Source organism: Sarcophilus harrisii, chromosome 4, assembly GCF_902635505.1.
Source record: "Sarcophilus harrisii chromosome 4, mSarHar1.11, whole genome shotgun sequence".
Classification (NCBI taxonomy): Eukaryota; Metazoa; Chordata; class Mammalia; order Dasyuromorphia; family Dasyuridae; genus Sarcophilus; species Sarcophilus harrisii.
This window is the reverse complement of record NC_045429.1, coordinates 151602955-151623195: the sequence shown is the minus strand read 5'-3', so window position 1 is coordinate 151623195 and position 20241 is coordinate 151602955. Positions and strand designations below refer to the sequence as shown.

At 31.0% G+C, this 20241-nt stretch overlaps 1 protein-coding gene across 4 annotated transcripts in view; it reads left to right on the top strand.

The window, feature by feature from the left end:
* Positions 1-20241, top strand: part of ADGRG6 (adhesion G protein-coupled receptor G6) — a 179275-nt gene that overhangs the window by 109086 nt on the left and 49948 nt on the right. For all 4 annotated transcript variants that reach the window (XM_031964186.1, XM_031964187.1, XM_031964188.1 and 1 more), the window contains 6 exons: positions 3538-3623; positions 10476-10528; positions 11217-11279; positions 15811-15953; positions 19143-19254; positions 20058-20116. In XM_031964186.1, coding sequence (XP_031820046.1) covers positions 3538-3623; positions 10476-10528; positions 11217-11279; positions 15811-15953; positions 19143-19254; positions 20058-20116 — 516 coding nt within the window. The remainder of the gene's footprint in view (positions 1-3537; positions 3624-10475; positions 10529-11216; positions 11280-15810; positions 15954-19142; positions 19255-20057; positions 20117-20241) is intronic.

The following is a 20241-nucleotide window of genomic DNA, read 5'->3' as shown; positions in this document are numbered from 1 at the left end:
AAAAAAGTAGGTTTGAAAACATTAAACCAAGAAGTAGACAAACCATTAAAGAGATGCATAAACATTCATAATATTGAAATTTTTAATAATTAAAAATCCTACCACATATTGCTTTATGTTCTTTTTCCTCCTTAAAATATCACTTTTAATCACCATAGAGCAATTGTGTATCCTCATAATCTCTTAGATAGTGGAAAGGAAGCCTATTTTCCAATATCATGCTTTAGGTCACCATCTAGTGGTAACTTCTAAAATATTCAACTGACTGTATTTGATAAATGTTCATTAAGATTTTCATAGAGAATATTCTTTATATAGATTTCTTAACTTTAGTTTTCCTCGATGCTTAGATGTTGTCTACCTCATTTGGAAAATTATATCAGATTATCTGAAAGTTAGTGTCCTTATATGATACCAGTTAATCTGTCTCAAAGAATAAAATAATATATGTGTTTATATATACATATATATGAGTATATATTGATATACTTTTACACATATATGTATATGTACTTTAACATTTAAAAAATACTTTTCTCATCACAACCCTGTGAAATAGAATAATAGATAACATACCTAAATATTTATTTCCTTAAAGGGCTTAGAGAGTAAAATGATCCAAGATCATACAGTTGGCACTGGAGACAAGATTTCAAACCAGACCTATGTTGATTTCAACGGTGTTCTGTCCATGAAATCATTCTTTATTTTAAAAAAGAATGTGAAATTATGCTCAAAAAGGTTGAGTGAATAGATTGAAACAAGCTGACCCATATGCATTAAAACTCAATATTTCAGTGTAGCTGCTTTTGGTCATCTAAACTTATTAAAGAGTAGTGGTTATTGGCCTATTTTGACCCTAACTCAAATGTTGGCAGATAAGATGATGGAAGATGAGGTTTTCTTATTGGTAATTTTTGTATTTTTATTGTCCTACCCATACCCTACAGTCTTAACTCACTACTTCTAACATTTATCCTAAACTTACTCATACAGAAACACTCACAGATGTGTGTGTGTGTGTGTTTGTTTTGAATTTCATTTTGATATTTTCCCAAGTATCACATAAAAAAGTTGACTACACATAAAAATCACACTAGAATTTTCCATCTCTTTAGACATATCCTTTTCTTTTCCCTTCAAAAAGAACATAAACAATTAAAAAAGACTGTTTTCTTTTTGCATTTTGAAGCTGACAACAAAAATGCCAAATATAATACATCCATACATTAGAAAAGTCTGCCAGGTGAGTTAGAAAATTCAACTTAGTTTTAAAATAGTGCTAGATTTAAACAAATGTTTACTGAGCATCTATTATGAACCAAGATAGTATGGGAGAATGAGATGTAATAGAGGAGAAGGAAAAAAGAATTAAGAAGCCATTTTAATCCTTTTCTAGTCTATAAGATAATAGGAGAGAGAGGATAAGAGTACAAATAACTTAAAGATAAGGAATAACATCAAAGTGCCCTATGAAGGATACTATGTATGATGTTATTCAAAGAAAAACCACTTCTAGCTAGGATCAGGTTAAGCAGGGAAATCTTAGAAGAGGTGGCATATGACTTGGACTTTGAAAATTTGTAGAATTTGGACATGCCAAAGTTAGGGGGAACGTTTCTTGGGGAAAAGAACATCCCTGACAGAAAGTTTCCTGGGAGAAAAAGCATCCCTGACAGAATAGCTTAAACAAAAGCTTAGGGGGGGGAAGAAAGTAGTTAATTACCAGAGAACTGAAAGGGACTCAATTTCATTCATTTACTTAACAAGTTGAGGCAGCTAGGTGGTACAGTAGATAGAGTGCCGGTTCAGAGTTATCATCAACTCATGAGTTCAAATTTAATCTCAATCTCCTAATTACTGTTTTAAGTCCAGACAAATCACTTAAACTCTACCTTTCTTAGTTTCATTCTCTGTAAAATGGTAATAAGACAATAATAATTGGTAATAAGACAACAGTAATAAGACCTATATTCCAGTTTTGTTGTGAGGATAAAATGAGATAATATTTGTAAAGTGCTATGAACAAACATTTACTAAACTCTTTCTACCTGTGACATATTCTGGTAGATGTTAGTAGATACAAAGTTTAAATGAGAAATAGACTCTTCTATTTTGAAGCTTGTGGTCTAGGATATACAGAGAAGGTAGACAGATGTAAGATTAAGTAGGTAGGTGGTGTTCAAATCATGGAAGTCCTTAAATACCAAGCTGAGGGATTTCCATTTTATTTTGATAAACAATGAAGAGCCATTGTACATTTTTTTCTTCGTAAGATGGCTTATTTAAAACCATGTTTCAACAAAAACTAACCTAATAATAATATGTAGAATAGAGACATTGATAATAAGTAAAAATGATCTTCCCATACATTTGTCTTTATAACAGAAAGAAATGATTTGGTTGGGGACAATCATCCAAACTCCAATTTATCATCTTACTTTAATGATTCAAAAGATCCACCATTTGATCAACAAGAATATTCCTTCCCCCAAAGGAATGTACAATGTTCTTACATTGCAGTGCCCTTATTCCTTGATCAGAAGTGCACCCTCTTGCCCCCTTTCATCTAAAAAATGCTATTCCTTGGAAGATATTTCCTGGTAATATGCTTCTTTTTCCTCATCTGTAGAAAATGGTCATCTCCAAGACAGTACAAGAAGTCTTTCTGGCTTGTTAAAATTTGCCAAAGCTTGAATTTCATTGCATAGCCTTTGAAAACTGTGGTCAATTCCATGCAACAATAAGATATTAATAAAGCCCTTTAATAGATCTTATTGGAAACATGTAAAGTCTGACCTTTTGCTTTTTTTTCCATTTTTTTTTTTTTTTGGTCTTCCATCTGATCATGATTGTGTTCAAACAGAATCAGTTTAACTCACCTTGAACATTTTCAATGGCAAAACATTAAAATATTTTGCAGAACTCAAGTCAGTCCAACAAGCATTTTAATTAGTGCCTACAGATTACCAGGCACTGTGCCTTTAAGCATTGGGTTATAAATAATTTAGTAATATTTTTCATATCCTCCTTGTCATTGTTCTATTAGAAGAATTAGTAAAGTTAAGTCCCATCATTACTAAAGAACAAAAAAAATCTTAAACAGGATTCATAGAGTTCATATTGATAGTTTAATTCTTGAGAGCTTTTTCTTCTGTTGTTATTTAAATCAATTCTCACCCATATTTTTTTCAAGTTTTTCTATACCAGTCGGTAATATGCAATATAAAAGAGGGATGAACTACAACTTTAGTACATGAAAGAAAATAGACAAAAATGAAAACAGGAAGCTATAGAATTCTAAATTGCATAAATGACTAAAAGTACAGAATGTGATTTAGTGACACAAGTCCTGTAGAATTGAATTTGATGGCTGAATCCTATGGTGGTTCTTTATGAGTTTAAAAATAACTAAAGAGATAAAATGAAATAGGCTCTTTGAGGCTATTTGTATTTTTTTTATCACTTGTATTGAACTTACATATATTCTTATGAAAAGAATACAATGTTTTTCTAAATGTTATTTTCAATGGACAGATGGCATAATTTACCGGATTTCTATTATTATTCAAAACATTCTACGTCAACCTGAGGTGAAAGTACAGAGCAAGGTTGCAGAATGGGTGAGTAAAACATTACTTAAATCTTTTATTTTTCTATCGTAACTATAGAAGGCATGATTTTCATTTTCTACAATAATATTCTAGTAATGGTCAACAATTTGTCATCTTTGGAACTTTTATTTCTTTCTATCATACCTCTACCTAATATTATATTTCTCTAGTCCATTAAAATTGCAAATATGTTATATTATATGTAAGCATATATATAAAATAACAAAATCATATGCGACGTCTTCTGAATAAAACATAGAAAAAGGCCTTTTGAGATGGGAAGAATTTGACTTTTTATATGGTGCTAAATGTTCTTTAAGTAAATAAAAAAAAGACAAAAGTATTTAATCAAAAAGTGATACTTTAGATTTCTTGGACTTTCAAGGAATGATTGGTAAGAAAATGTAATCACATCATTTTCTTTAAAGAAAACATAGCTATTAAAATAATCTAATTGTACATAAAAGTTAAATAGGAATAAAAATAAATTTTAATATTTGAATTTTAAAAGTCAAAATTGAATTAATAACTTTTAAAAACAGAATTTTGAAGATATATTTAAAATAATAACTGATGATAATTTAACTGGAAATCTTTAGTTTAATGAATGGGTTCATCTTATTTAAGACATATAGCCATAGTGGCAAGTTTATTAGCATATATTCAAAAAAATTTTTATTTTTATTCTTGAATAATCCACATTAGATGTTTATCATCCCCAAATATATATATATATATATATATATATATATATATATATATATACACACACTATATAAGCTTACATGTATATAAGCTTATATATATATATATATATATATATATATATATATATATATATATATGTGATATATGTGTTTGTGTAAGTTTGGTGAAACTGCCAAATATTTGAGAGATACAAATGGTAGAAAAATTGTTAAAATGTAAATAAGAGCTTGCTCTGTATTTCTATCTTCCATATTACATGTACATCAAGAATCTATGGTGTTGGTGTCTATTTTTGGTTTTGGATTGAAAATTCATATATCATATATATATATATATATATATATATATATATATATATATATATATATGGCTAACTAACCATTAAGGAATAGATAACTCCAAATACAAATATATATTAGAGTTTTTAACCTTTATCTACTCAGGATCTGCTTCCCTAAGGCAATCTCACAAAATACCAAGATTCTACAACCTAAACTCATCAGAGTTTTAGATCCAGCAAGATCTAGAAATCAAGTCTTACTTCTAATACATGAAGAGAGTATGTAACTTAAGGCACTTGATCTCAAATGCTCTGGACTGCAAGTTACAGAGGAAGGTTACAGATGTGAATTATGTGAAGAGAATTTTTTTTTAGGAAAACCCAAAAAAAACACATTTTAAAAAGACCAACATAATATGCAATATTTTACACTGAAGTCTGTTTCTCAAAGAAGTAAGGACAGGTGTCTTCTCATATCTCTTCTTTGGGACCAAGCTTGGTCATTTAAATGTCCCAAAATTCAGTCTTGATCATTTTGTTATTATTTCCATATACATTGTTATAGTCATTGTATATATAAGCTCTGCTTATTTCACTGTGTATCAGTTCATGTGAATCTCTTCATGCTTCTCTGTTATATAAAATCCCCCTTGTCTTGTTAGATTTGAATAACAATAAATCTGTAAATTAACTTTCACAGTATCATCATTTTTATTATGCTGGCACAGCCTAGCCATTAGCTCTAAATATTCCTCTAAACATTTAAGTTGCTCTTTATTTCTTCAAGAAACATTTTATAAATGTGTTTATGCATATGTTAAGTTTGGTTCAGTAAATTGGATTTCTAACATTTTAGGCATTTTGAAGTTATTTATCTTTGAAAAATGGACTTTTCTTTTTAATATTACCTCTTGGATATTGTCATTATATAAATATATTGTTTATTCTTGTGAGTTTCTTTTGCATCCTGTGAACTTTGCTGATACTATTGTTTCAATTAGTTTCTTTGCTGATTTCCTAGAATTTTATAAGTAAACTATTATAAAATGAATAAACAGGGAAAGTTTTGTCTCCTCTTTGTTACTGACCCTTTGTAGGGTTTTCTTGGCAATGATGTCAGAGTGATTTGCTTTTTCCTTCTTCAACTTATTTTATAGATGAGGAAATTAAGGAAAACAGGCTTTGGTGTCTAGTCCAGCATCCTTTAGCTAGTAAGTGAGTGAGGCTAAATTTGAACTTAGGAAGATAGAGTCCTTTGGATTCCAGGTCTGGTATTCTATCCACTGCCCTGTCTCCTTCCTTATATTACTAATCTTTAATTTCTTGTTCTTATTATTATAGCTTAATGCTATAACATTTCTCAATTAAAATTAACAAGAAAAGTTAGTATACTTGCTTTACTCATATTTATTGGGGGAGCTTCTTCGTGTATCCCAACTTATATATAAACTTGCTTTTGATTTTAGATAGAAAATTTTTATTGTGTTAAAAGAGATTCCTATACTTTGTACTGTTTTGCACGAAGATTTTAGCTTTATAATAACTTCTACCAATAATTCATATACCAAAATAAGGCATACCCATTAAAAAAGGTAAATAGGGCTGTGAACCATTGGAAGAAAAAGAGGTTATAATACCCGAAATAATTAGTAGTAGAGATGTCAAGGGGAAAATTTTGAAAAAAGGGACAAATTTTTAGTTATCTGGGATATACCAGTCTCTAAATAGGCAAAGAATTCAACTAGAGATTCTATAAGGTTTCTGCTCTCAGAGAAAAAGAAAGAGACAGTGAACCTTGCTGATCCTACTAGCTACTACATTGTCAGAAGGAGAGAAAAGTGGCCTCAGCAAAAGTGTTTTCTGAGGATCTTTCTGAGTCATATAATACCAAGGGGACAATATCAACTAACTGTCCTCACTTTTTAGTTTTTTAGATATCATGAAAAAATACAAAGATATCTGCATTTCCTTGCTTTCCTGTGCTGAAAATGTGTGAGAAATATTTTTATATTAAATCTATTTCTACTTGTTTTTGATGTTAGAAACATTTGTTTCTTTTCTATTTATCCATAAAAAATCAAATCTTATTAAACAACATTGTCAGGAAACTACTTGGAAGATTATAATGGAACTCAAGCAAGAGTGAGAGAAGTATTATGTGGGTATATTGTAGAGTGGGATGAAAAAATTCTCTCTCTTGAATTATATGGATTATCCTTGAATATTTTCCTGGGCCTAGTAATCATTAATCCCATTCTTAACCTGAGTTAACAACGTCCACCAGATGTGGCAATTCACGTAGAAAGTCTTTTTGTTAATCAATAGGTTAAGTTCTAGTCATCTAGAAAGAAATTGCTCCCATCTAATGTTATTATAGGAGAGTGAGAAAATTCCTGAATATATAATAATATTATATGTATCTATACATACATATATAGATTTATATACATATATAATCAAAGGAGACAAGGAGTAGAATTTTCCAATCAGTCCTTAATACATCTTTATGAGACTATCTTTAATCCTCCTTGCAAATCTTGAATATCTACCTCAAATGAATTTAAGAATCAGATGATCAAAATTATATGCTGTGTGAATGTAGTAAATATGTATATGGGGGAGGGAGAAAGAAAGAAAGGACAGAGAGAGAAATATGGAGGAAGGGAGGGAAGGAGAGAAGAATATATAAGTACATATATTTCAATATATATATATATATGCACATACACACAGAGAGAATGAGAATGTTTGATGACTCCAAATCCACAAACATACATTTTTTTTCATCATTCACTTATATCATTTTATAGCATTAATTGTTTATGAAAGTAATATTATTCCCAAAAAAAGCAGTACCTAAATTTTTCCCTAAATCAAATTGAGATAGAAACAAGATTTGTTAAACTATAAGAAAATAAATGCCTTTTTTGAGCAATATAATGCTTATTTTTGAATCTCAAAATAATTTTATATCATGATATGGCATGCAATATGATTCTGGAAATGTAGTCTTAAAGAATATTATTACATATGTTTGTAATATGAATTGCTAGAATAAAGGCATTTATGTACATCTTTATTTTAGATGAAATAGCTTTAAAATAAAAAATCCCATTTTTTTTTACTCTGGCTTGGTTTTAGCTAATGAAAATGCTAGATATTGTTCCCAAAATTGAAGGACATTTGTACCATATATAAATTTTGGTTTTGTCTGTTCTCATGACCAATATTAGATTATTTTTAAAGCTATCCATCTTCACCAGAGGGATTATTTGAATATGTTGAATTCAGTGTATGAAATACTGAGTGTGTAAAATGAAAACCACCTGGAACATTTTAATTATTTATTTTTGAATCAACTATAATCAATACAAATCCTCAGAACATTTGCTCTGGGAATAGAAGAATAAAAGGAAACCATTATCTAGAAAACTGCTATTTTATGAGAATATTGTCCTGTAGTCAGTATTTAGCAATTAAATCTATATTTACTTGCCCTTAAAATTTAGGGCAAAAATAATTTTTTTCATTATGAAAAAAGGCATATGAATTCAACCAGAGTAGTGGATTTGCACTTACACAATGGAAGAATGTATGTGTGTTTCCATGTAAGTTATATAGCACAAAGGAAGAGTATGTATACATATAGGCACATATGTATATAGATAGATAGATAGGTACAAAAATAGTTGTGTAAAAACATAATCAAATGTACCTATGTTTATACCTACATGTAGTTCTCCATATTATATAACTTCATGTCCACCATTCTGTGATTGACTTTATGTGCTTTTTTCATCACCATTTATAAGTAATTTTGATTTACAAATTTGATTTATTTTACTTGTTTTGCATTTTATGTAATTAAAGTCAAGATCATTAAATGATGATTAAGATAGAAGTCCTTAAACAGACTTATGTTGGTCATGATGATATGTAAAAATACAATTTATATTTTCCAAGTTTTTGGAAACTTTACTTCTTCTTTACTTTACTCCTAAGAATATTAAACAACATTTTCTTTAGCCATAACAAACCTAGAACTAAAGAACTGAATATTTGTTATTGAAATTACTTTCATTTAAAATTATCACTTTGTATTTTTTCTAAGTAGTTAGATACATATAAAATGTTATTATATATGTATATATATATATTTCTTGTTTAAAAATAACTTTTGTATTCAAAAACTGAGGAACAAGAAATTCATATAACAAATCAAAAAACTATCTGCCAAATTAATATTCTTTTCTGGATTTCATCTGTGATTTCTTTGTAATAGGGAAATTCCTATTGGCTCTTTAATATTCCCAGAGATGAATTTTTTCTGCTAATTCAGATTTGCACCTTCTCTGTAATCTATTCTTAAACAGACTCCTGTACTAAGACACCATATTATTAGGCTTGGATCCCATACTCTTCATGTTGGTTGCATGAGTCTTCCTGAGTCCAGGGTTCTTGTTCTCTCTCTCTCTCTCTCTCTCTCTCTCTCTCTCTCTCTCTCTCTCTCTCCCCCTCTCTCGATGTTATGATACCATATTACTACTATATAAATTGATAGATGAATAAACTTAATTAAATCAAAGATTATTTTCTAAAACACTATTTTTGATAAAAGAAATTACAATTTTTTTCCTTAAAAAACATGGAGAAAGTGGCAAAGCTTAGACGACCCAAGAACTAGTACTTTTTTTTCCTTTAAAATCATTCAGTCTGCAGTATGTGGATTCCAAATAATTGAAAAACTGTATAAATGTTAATTTACTCCATTAAGGGTCAAAAAGTTTGGAACATAGCGTGTTTTTCTGTATCCTTGAAACATTTCAAAAAGTGAATGAAATCAAAGCATAACCAAGCAAGGTAGAACTTCCCTTCCCCCTACCTTTTTCTGAAATCAGATATCTAAAGGGATAAGAAAAACACACAAAAAAATTGTTATTGTATTCAAATAAAAACTATATCACATAATCAGAGGAAACAGCCTTTTTCTTGGCTTGTACTTGTTTAACTGTTTTCTTAAATCCTGTGAAACTAGACTTGACTTGTTCTCCTGGTTTTAGAAGAATTTCACTCCCTTAATTAAAAAAAGGTGGGGGAGTAGTGAAGTAAATGCTTGAGGAACTTATATTTATTTTGGTATAGCAAGTGAAAGCATTAGTGTTCTGGTTTATTTTCCCTTTTTACAGCTCTAGAAAAAGTCTAATGTCTTAATGAAAGGCACAAGAAATCTCAGTGAGTTGCATGAAATGTCTAATTTCATGGGGATAGAGAGGGGAACAATACATTTATTTTTAGTTAATTCCCATATAAATATTAGTGGCAAGATATTTCCAAGTTAATTATTATTTTTATTTTTGAAAAATTAAGTTTGTAAAATTATTTTATTGTTTGAGTAATAGCCTCCAACAGCTGTGGTCAATTCATTTGTCACAGCTAAAAAGTAGATGTAATATGATTAGAAACTAAATATTGTAAAAGAAATAAGTGAAATCTATTTAAAGGAAATAGAGTGTTCTCTAAAAGTATTCATTTGCTTTAGCAGACAACTATCCATTGCTTTGGTGATACTGTGTCCTAAAAGTCTCTTTTGTACATTTGCTTTCCCCTGATTTTCATGAATATATATGCTGAGATGATGACAAAAGATAAATATTTTATTGATGCTTTTTGCTAATGTTCCAAAACTCAAACACTGGTAACACAATCAGTTATCTGTATCATTAAATCTAAGAACATTTTTTCCAATAAGAATTTACCATTTTGAACAAAGTTGCCTCTTAAAAAAAAAAACAAATTCTTCTTAAAAAACAAAAACAAAAAAAAAAAAAACTCCTCATCCCTACTCCCTTTGACTATTACGTTGTGTTTTTCAGCTCAACTCTACTTTTCAAAATTGGAATTATACAGTCTATGTGGTCAATATCAGGTAAATGGTATAATTTGTTATTTAATAAATGAAAAAGCAACATAACTTTTGTTTAAGGTTTATACTATATGTAATATCTACAATTTGTGTATGACATAACATATATGGTGTATAGTAATGAATATATAATATGTATACATACTTGTGTACACATGCAGTACTAAGCCCATTAAATCCTACTTTATGTACACCATTCCTCTTTCCAGAAACCTTAGTGGTTCCCCTAAGAGTTAGCTTTATATAATGAAAAAGAAAACTCCCCCTGGACTTAGGACTCAAGGGACCTGCAAACCCCACAGTTATATAACCATAAACAAGCCATCACCTTTCCAAAGCTTGTTTCCTCTTCTGTGAAATGGGAATAGTGATGCTTTACTACTCTCTTAAATCAGAGAGAAACAGCTTTGAATAATGAATAGAGAGCTGGCCTCAGTCAGAAACACCTGTATTCAAGTCCCACCTAAGGTATAAATTGGCTGAGTGTTCCTGAGTAAGTCACTTGAATTTCTTCAGTAGGAATTCTCTAAAATTCTTCTCAGTTTACCATCAAGATTATAAATTCTTTCAGAATAGGGACTGTATTTTATACCATTTGATATCTGAGTGCTCACATAGTGCCTTGTATGTAGTAGATGCTCAATAAGTGTTTCTTCATGATTGTAATCTGTATATTCCTTTACATTTATAGTCTTCATTTGAACACTGGTGAAGAGAAGATAAAAGTCAAAAGAAGTATCGAAGATGATCAAAGGTAACAATATTGTCAATGGTTTAATTTATATTCTAAAACTCCCTCTCATAAAATTTAACTAATCTCTTATAACTTTTTTTTTCTCTTTCAAATACAGGGGATCCATTCATTTTTTGATTCATAGATACTAGAGTGACTCCTTGGATAGTGGATGTATGTGTATGTGCACACACACATATGCATATATATATATATATATACTCATATCCACATATGTGTATATGTTATCAGATGTTAAAGTAAGAGAAAAAAACTATTTTTGAAACCTTATTTTAGGTCAAATTTTGTTTCTAAGTTTCATGTTTGACATAATAACTTTTTGGTACTTTTGTGAGATTCCATCAAGGTAGTTATATTTTCAGAAACTATATGGAAAAGGCTCTGTTAACATGTTTTAACAAAGAAAAATGGGGAATAAATTGAAGAATAAATTTTGACTCTATGCCAAATAAAATGTTTGGGAGAATAAGATATACATACAGTTTTTATATCATTCCTTCCTCCTACCTGTTGTACCACGTTCATGTTATTTTTTCTTTAGCCTTTCTACATGCTCTTCCATATAACTGGACTACTCTCTTTTCTTGCCTCCACCTCCTAGAACCTGTAGCTTCTTTCAAGGCATAGCTCAAGAGCCATCTGCTGCACGAGGTCTTCTTGATCTCCCCATTTGTTATTGTTCCTCTCCTCCCAGATCATATATATTTTGAATTTACCTATCTGTGTATGAATTGTTCCTCTCCTAAGTATTGACCACTTTATTTTTGTGGCCATATCTCCAGCATAGCACAGTGCTTGAAAAGTATCATATCAATAAAATCATCTCATTTTATTATTGTTGTTATTGCATTGTATTTTTGTTTTGTATTTTGTAGACACATCTATAATGGTAGCCTAGTTCAATTTTTAGGTGATTTTTTTTTTTTTTTTACATTCGCATTATTCTAGCTGGTTAAAAATAAAGTTTTTGTATACGTTAATAAGAAGTAATGACAAATTTTCTATTCATAGGTATCCATCAAAGAAATAAATGTCTGTCTTTACGTTTGAATCTACCTCTTCTTTTTATCAACCTATTTTAGAAGCTATCACTTCTGGGGCAGTTTGATGGCACAGTAGATAGAATACTGTCCCTGAAGTCCCGAGAACCTGAGTTCAAATCTGGCCTTAGACATTTAACACTCAAGATTCACTATCTCTGTGATCTGGGACAAGTCACTTAAGCCTAGTTGCCAAAAGAAAGCTCTCATTTCTGTATTTGCAGGAAGACATGAGTTGAAATTCTGCTTCAAAATTTATTGCCTTGTAAATATAAATATAATCACTTAATTTTTCTGCACCAGTTTCCTTATTTGTAAAATGAAGAAAACATATACTGAGAACCTATCATAAGTGTTGCAGACTTCCTACAGATCATGTAGATCTGAGTTCTCGTTTTACCTTTGAAATCTAAAAGGCTGGCTTACCATCCTCAAGAGTCTCTCTCTTTTTTTTTTTTTTTTTTTTTTTTTCAGTGTCTTAGGCAACTGTTCATGATTTAGCTGCTAATATGCACCAGACTTTTTATTTGGAGTATTTGTCATATTGATTATACCACAGTTTTAAATCACCTTAGGAAGGAGCTACTCCACAGAGCTGTGCATCTCAAATGATAATAGTCTGGTAGGTAAGAGACTGCACCTGTGATTTCATTGGATCCTAAGTAAGGACTGTCCCTATGTTCACTAAGGTTGGCATTTTTCTTGCAATTTATATCCTTAGGGAATTGTTTAAAACACCGGGAAGTTAAATGATTGACTAGGATTACATAATATGTGTCAGAGAAAGAATTGGAAACCAGTTTTTTTTCAAATCTGAAACTGGCTTTCCATTTACTATGCCACACTAACTCTCATAAATATAAAAACCACTATTATTACAATGATGAATAATCCTGTGATGGGGATTATTCCACTAAAATAGAGAACTGGCTTTTGTTTTATAGCTTTGGGGCATTTCCTTCGTGATATGAAGAGGAAGATTTATACAAGTCTTGCCTTTGTAATAGCCACAAGACTCTTGTCCCTTGTCCAACTAAATGTTGTTGCTTCCTACTACTTCATTATTGAATTACATGTAGTCTTTCCTATGAAGTCTGTTCTAACAGTTAAATCATATACTTGCTCCTTAAAGTAACATATAAACCGAAAAAGGCTCCTATCCAGGACAACTTTGACCTTTTTTAACTTCTTTAATATAACTCTTTTAGTGCCCAACATCACATAAGCAGTTGTGAATATCTAAAGACAAAGACAGTTTGTTGCAATGAACTATCTCTTTCTGATTTGTACAAAGATCTTGCATATGTGCTGTTCTGTGTGGTTCCATCCATCAGAAAAGATTGTACCTTTAGATATAGGGGCAGAAAATTCAGGTGGTACCAAGGCGGTGTTTTTGGCTGGTTGCCAATGACCAATGAAAGATAATTACTACTTACTGTTTATGGAACATTAAGTAAATCACTTGCTTAAACCAGGCTTATACTCAATTTCCTCATCTGGAAAATAGGAATAATAATAATAACAAAATTTAAATATGACTTTTTAAAAAACTTTACAAATATTACTTCATATTATACTTAAAACACTGACATAACTATTATCATTTTTTTCTTTATCTTTATTTTATAGATAAGGAAATTAAGGTAGATGGAGATTAAGTGATTTATCTAGAATCACACAGCTAGTGTCTGAGGCCATATTTGAACTCATGTCTTCTAGCATTATACCCATTGTGCTCACTGCTCTATTGCTACTACTTCTTTCCTCCCTCCCTTCTCCCCTTTTTCCCTCCCTCTGTGTGTGTGCCTGTCTGTTTTTGTATGTATATGATAAATATGCAAATATACATGTATATCATTTCTACATACCTACATATATTTGATAGATATAAATAGATCTATATAGCTTAATATTATAGTTACAGATTTATCCATATTTTATCTATATTTATAAAATCATTTTCATTATATACTACACAGAGTTATTAGGTTCAAATAAAATAATGTATGTAAATCATTTTATAAATTGTAAAGTATTATTTGAGTAATTTTTTATTATTATACTAAAAATAATTCTGAATTTAAAGGCCAATGGATCTATAGGTGATATTTAGGAATAGTGATTTTATTGGTATAGAGAACTCTTTTGCTACCACTATAGTGATAGCTCCAAATGTAAGACAATAACTTCTATGACTTAATTTTAGGCAGTTACCTAAAGAGTGTTGAGAGATTAAGTAATTTCTCCCAGGTCACATAGTTATCATGCTTCAGAGGCTAGGCTTGAGTATTGGTCTTCCTATCGAGGCCAGCTCTAAATCCACATACTAGACTGACTCCCATTGAAATAATAGTCTTCAAAATATTTTTTTTTAAGTAAGGGATATTCAAATGCTAAGTCAGACTTTGATTTCTCTATGTATGTATAAACAAAGAAAATTATGGCCTTACTTTTTTTTTCTTTCTTCTTTTTTTGGTGCATTTTAATAGTTTCATAAAAAAGTCATCTTCCTAGTACCAGAATATAATGGTACTTTTTGAGGTTACTTTAGCCAACTTAATTGCTACTGCATTGATTAATTAGAAAAGAACTTCTTCAATGAATTATGTATTCAGGAGTAAATGCAGAATGCATCTACAAAATGCTTTTCAGAATGAAGCCTAAGACATGAGAGACACACTGTGGTTCTTTGGTTTATCCTTAAAGGGAAGTTGTTTGTTTTTTCCCCCACATAACATGATGTCAAAGGAAATTTTGAACTAGTTTTCACTGTTGTGGAAGTTGTTATATGTTATTCTGATTAACTATATGCTTTCCCAATCCTACATATCAACTTAGTTTCATTAAACTACAGCTGGGTTTAAATGCTTGAACTATCACATGATTAGTTTGTTAAACTGTTGCTTATTTGAATCTGAATAGACAATTCACTTTAGTCTTTCTAAGTTAGATTCTTACAGCAGGATTATTACAATAGCATACCCCATATGTTTTGCTTTTAAAGACAAAGCTCCATACTAATGATTCAGTTTCATACCAAAAGTAATCCTTATTTAAAAGCTCTAAAATGTTAACATTAGGATATATGGCTTTAGAAGGGCACAACTGAGATTTTATATTGGCAGACTATGAGAGTTGCTTGTACAACAAAAAAATTTTTTTTTCTAAGAGGTTGCATATTAAGATAAAAATCACTCTATAAAATTTGATATACCTTATCACCTGTTCCCTAGGATAAAATTAAGATCATTTAAATTTAACATGTCTTAAATTTAACATGGAAATTTAACATGTTCTACAACTTTAATAAAATTTTGGTTAATAAAAATCTCCTAGAGAATCTCACATGACTGGCTTAAGATCACACATCAAAGAGATTATTTTGGATTTTCTCTTTTATTCTTAAAGATTATCAAGAATGTGGGAAAGATCTTTTTATGTTTTAAGTTCATCCCCTTTTTAATTCTATCATTGAAAATGTTATTTTCCAGGTTGATGATTCTGGCCCTTTTAGTTTATAATGCTACTAACAACATCAGTTTGGAAGGCCAGATTATTCAGCAGAAACTCTTGGGAAGTAATGAATCTTTAGGTGATGGCTTGAGGCTATACACTGTCAGTGTGAAACAAATTGGTAAGTTGTTGAATATTTTGTATGACTACTTCTTTAAGCTTTTTGTTAAGATTAAAAAAAAAAAAAACTATCTCATAAGTCTTCCTGGTATTCCCCTGAAATAAAACCTATACCTAGATATTCTTGTTTGTACTTTGAAACAGAAGCTCTTTTATTCCCGTAAATAAGCTAGACATTGTAGCTATGGTTCAAGTGAATTCCCAGATTATACTGACTTCTACTCCCTCCCTTTCTCAATTTATTAATTGGAAAAACATAGATATTGTGTCAGCAATATTCAGACACTTATATTCTAGCAACATTTTTTAACATGAAATTGTCAGAATTTATGCTACGAATCAGTGGTGTAAGATGAGGCTACAATACATTCTTGGCAATTTTGGAGAAATCAGTACTTTATTTAGAAGCATTAAGAACCACAAAGATACATGATCTAGAGGCTTATCTACTGAAAATTCCAAACAAGAAGGCTTAGCTTTTATAAGACTCAAACATACTTCATCATGCACACATTCACAAAATTACATGATAGTTGTAGGCTTCATTTTAAATGACATTGGTTGCATAATAGAAAAAATGTGGAATTATACAACCTCCCCATTATATTTCTATATCTCTCTCATGAGCTCCAAATGTATTTAGAATCTTTGATATTTTACTAGGAGAGGTTAATTCACCTAGCAGCCATAAAGATGCTGATACAATGGATATATGTGGTTATAGAGAGGCAATGTAGCATAGTGGATAGTGTTTGACTTTGAGATTGGAAGAACTACCTTTGAACCCTAAATTGGAAGGGCTCTGCAACCCAATGCAAATCACTTAATCCTTCTGAGCTTCTATGTCCTCATCAAGTCAGGAAATTAGACTAATGACCTCTGAAGCCTCTTTGAGACCATAATCTCCAGTCTCTTGGATACCACTTCAATCTCTGTCATAAAGTTCAGGAACAATCTCCAATAGGGTAACACAATTTCAGAACATGAATACTGCTGCTCAAAAATTCCAGTAGTAGACTGGAAAATGGCTGCAAAGATGTATGCTGGATGAAGAGGAACTCTTTGAAAATGTCATGTCATTGAAGCATATATTGGTGGATTTTATGACATGGAAAGTTTCCTATTCTTCCTTCAGCAAGCTTTTTCCCTGCTATATGACTTTGAAGATGCTCTTTGTTTTCTCTGATTCTGCTCTTGACTCACTGATTTCATAGTTGTATCTGAACCCGTTTCCAAGGACTTTATCCAGTTCCATCACACACACAAACTAGTAGAATTCAGAGCATCTTGTGTAGTAAATCATAGAATTTTAGAGCTAGAAGAGATCTTAGAGATTGGTCCAAAAGTTTTATTTTGCAGGAGAAGAGACGGTTTTTGTCTGGAAGGGAGAAGTCTCATAGAGAATTTTACATGATTGATTGACTTAAGATCACACATCAAATTTGTTGGGAGAATTAAGATGAAGAACCAGGTCTCATGCATTCAGTCAACTGCTCTTTCCCTTATATGAAACACTTTTGTGTGATATGTTTAGAGGTATTTTGGCATTATATACTACTATGTTTGGTATAGGAAACTAAGTCCAGGTGTATGGGGAAAGTACTTTGGATATTTTCATTCATAGCATACATAATAATCACTATATTTATCTTTTAAGAGACTGGACTTTTATTTCCATGAATATATGAAGATATTATGTGATATGTAACTGTACATACCTCTCTTTGTTAGACTTAAAGAATTCGTACATACAAACCTACATACATGACCCAGTGGATAAAACAATGAGCCTGGAATCAGAAAACTTGAGTTCAAATTCAACCTTGGACACATACAAGTTGTGTGGCCCTGGGCAAGTAATTTAGCTTCTGTTTGACTCAGTTTCCTTATCTGTAAAATGGAAATAATAATAATAACACCTACTTCTTAGAGTCATTGTGGAAATCAAATGAGATAAAAATTATGAAGCACTTAGTATGGTGTCTGGTACATAGTGCTAATAAATATTTTATTATTATTATCATTATAATGTACATATATCCACATATAGCACTAATGTCAGCATTCTATTAATTCCAGGTTCCATGTTATATCAAAATGAAGCACTCACAAGTCATTGACAGTTAGCAGCAAAAGATTTACTTTATCCTAAGACAGTAAGAATATGAAACAAAAATCCAATTATGCTTACTTCTTTCATTGTCCACCCTCCCCCACCATGTGGAAACACAGCTGGTCATCACAGAAGGATAAGGTTAAGGACATGGTGACTTGTGTGTTCCTTACAAATCGTCTGAATCTGAGGGGCACAGCTGGGACTTTTTATGCTCTTAGGTGACTAGGAAGCTGCATTTGGAAAGAAATGGCCAATCAAAATCCTAGGGATAATTATGTCTACTTTCAGAAAATATATTCCATGTTGAGGGGGAAAAGGAAGAAGTCACAGACCTGATCCATGAAGTAGGTGGAAGGGAAAAAGTTAGGAAAATACTAGTAAACATTGGTTTCATCATAGAACATTTCTGTGTTAGATTTATAATACTTAAAAGTTGAAAAGGGAACTGTAATAATTATTTTATCAAATTCATACAAGTAAAAAAAAAAAAAAAAGAAAACTGAGTTCTAGACTAACTTAACTTTGCCAAAATTGTCTAAATAATCACTGAGCTAGGATTCACACTTCTAGATACAAATCTAGCATTTTGTTCTATGATAACACAACACACACACTTTCATGTGTATGGATACGCAGACATATTTAATCCAAACTGCCCATTTGTTTAAGAACTTAAATTTTTATATTTAAAATTTTTATTCCTAGGAAATTTTTAAAGTGCACACATCTAAGAATAATAATGGAAAAGAGATTACCTGTTTAAGACAAGCAACACACACACATACACATACACACATACACACACACCACTTAATGAGTTGATTTAAGGAGCTTCAAGGGACCTTCAAGGTCATTCAATCCAATCCCCTTATTGTACAGGTAAAGAAACATAAGGCACAAAAATGTTAAGTGCTTTGTGAAGGGTTACACCACAAAAAGTGCCTGAAGTAGAATTGGAAGAAGTCTTCCTAACTCCAGGTCCAGGATTTAAAGATGGCAGACTGATTAGAACACTTTTCCTGTTAAATGAATTCGTTCAGATGAATCTTATTGTGGTTTTTTTTCTTTATACAGGGACATGTCCAGAAAATGAACAACCCGAAGGCTATAAATGGTCAACCACAAAACCAGCTGTCCAAACATATCCATGTAAAGGGAAACCTGGCTATTTTGCATCACGAACATGGTAAGATATTAACCCTGATTAGCAGTGTTAAAACTCAGCTTTCAGTTTGGATGAATTCAGTTTTGGAATGAAAATTCACAGAATTGTAGAATTTCAGATTTGTAAGGGACTAATTTCTGGTATTTCAAGTAGTTACAGGTAATACTGCCATAGAGAACCGAGGGACCTATGCATTGAAGATTTTTGGGTGTAGCAGTTAAACCATTAAAATGTTAGACCATGGTTATCAACACTGATGTAGAGGCAAATTAATGTAGAACTGGGGTAGATGGAATAAGAGAATAGTAAGGGACCAAAAGGGAAGCAAAGAACAAATTGACTGTGAGTGGTAAAGTTGGGGAAAATGGAAATAGAAGTTAACATCAGAGAATAGAACTTTGAGACAGGTCAAATGAGGTAAGAGTAGTGCTTGAAGAGAAGGTAGAAAGTTCACATCTAAGACATTAAGGCTAGATGACCAGGAATAGGGAATTAGCATAATGGGAGAGGTGGTATGAAATAGGATGTTGGCAATTAAGGGTGGGGGTTTGCTCATTTGGCAGACATTCACAATATAGTAGAGTGCACAGTGTACTAATTGTATTTCCTTATATTGTTTTGAAGCTTACTATTCCATTTTTTAAATGTGTCCAGGATTTTTTTTCTTCTGATTATGCTTTTTTATCATAAGGCTTTTATTTAGAAATTCATAAGAAGTTCTATAAAGTCTTTCTTGTTTTTTTTATAAAGTTCTTTTGTTTCAAAATTATAAAATGTTTTGGTTTGCATCAGTGTGGATTGAAATATGAATATTTGTTGCTCAGCCTTCAGGATACCACAAACAAAACCTTCTGGGGACCTCCTGATTTAACGAATTGTGCTGGTGAGTGAACAAGTAATATTCTTTCAGTTGTCAAAGCAATAATGACATTTCTTGTTACGTTTCCTGCCATTTATAAACTATTGCCGTACCATATAGTACTTTTCTGATAGTAAAAACTCAGTGAA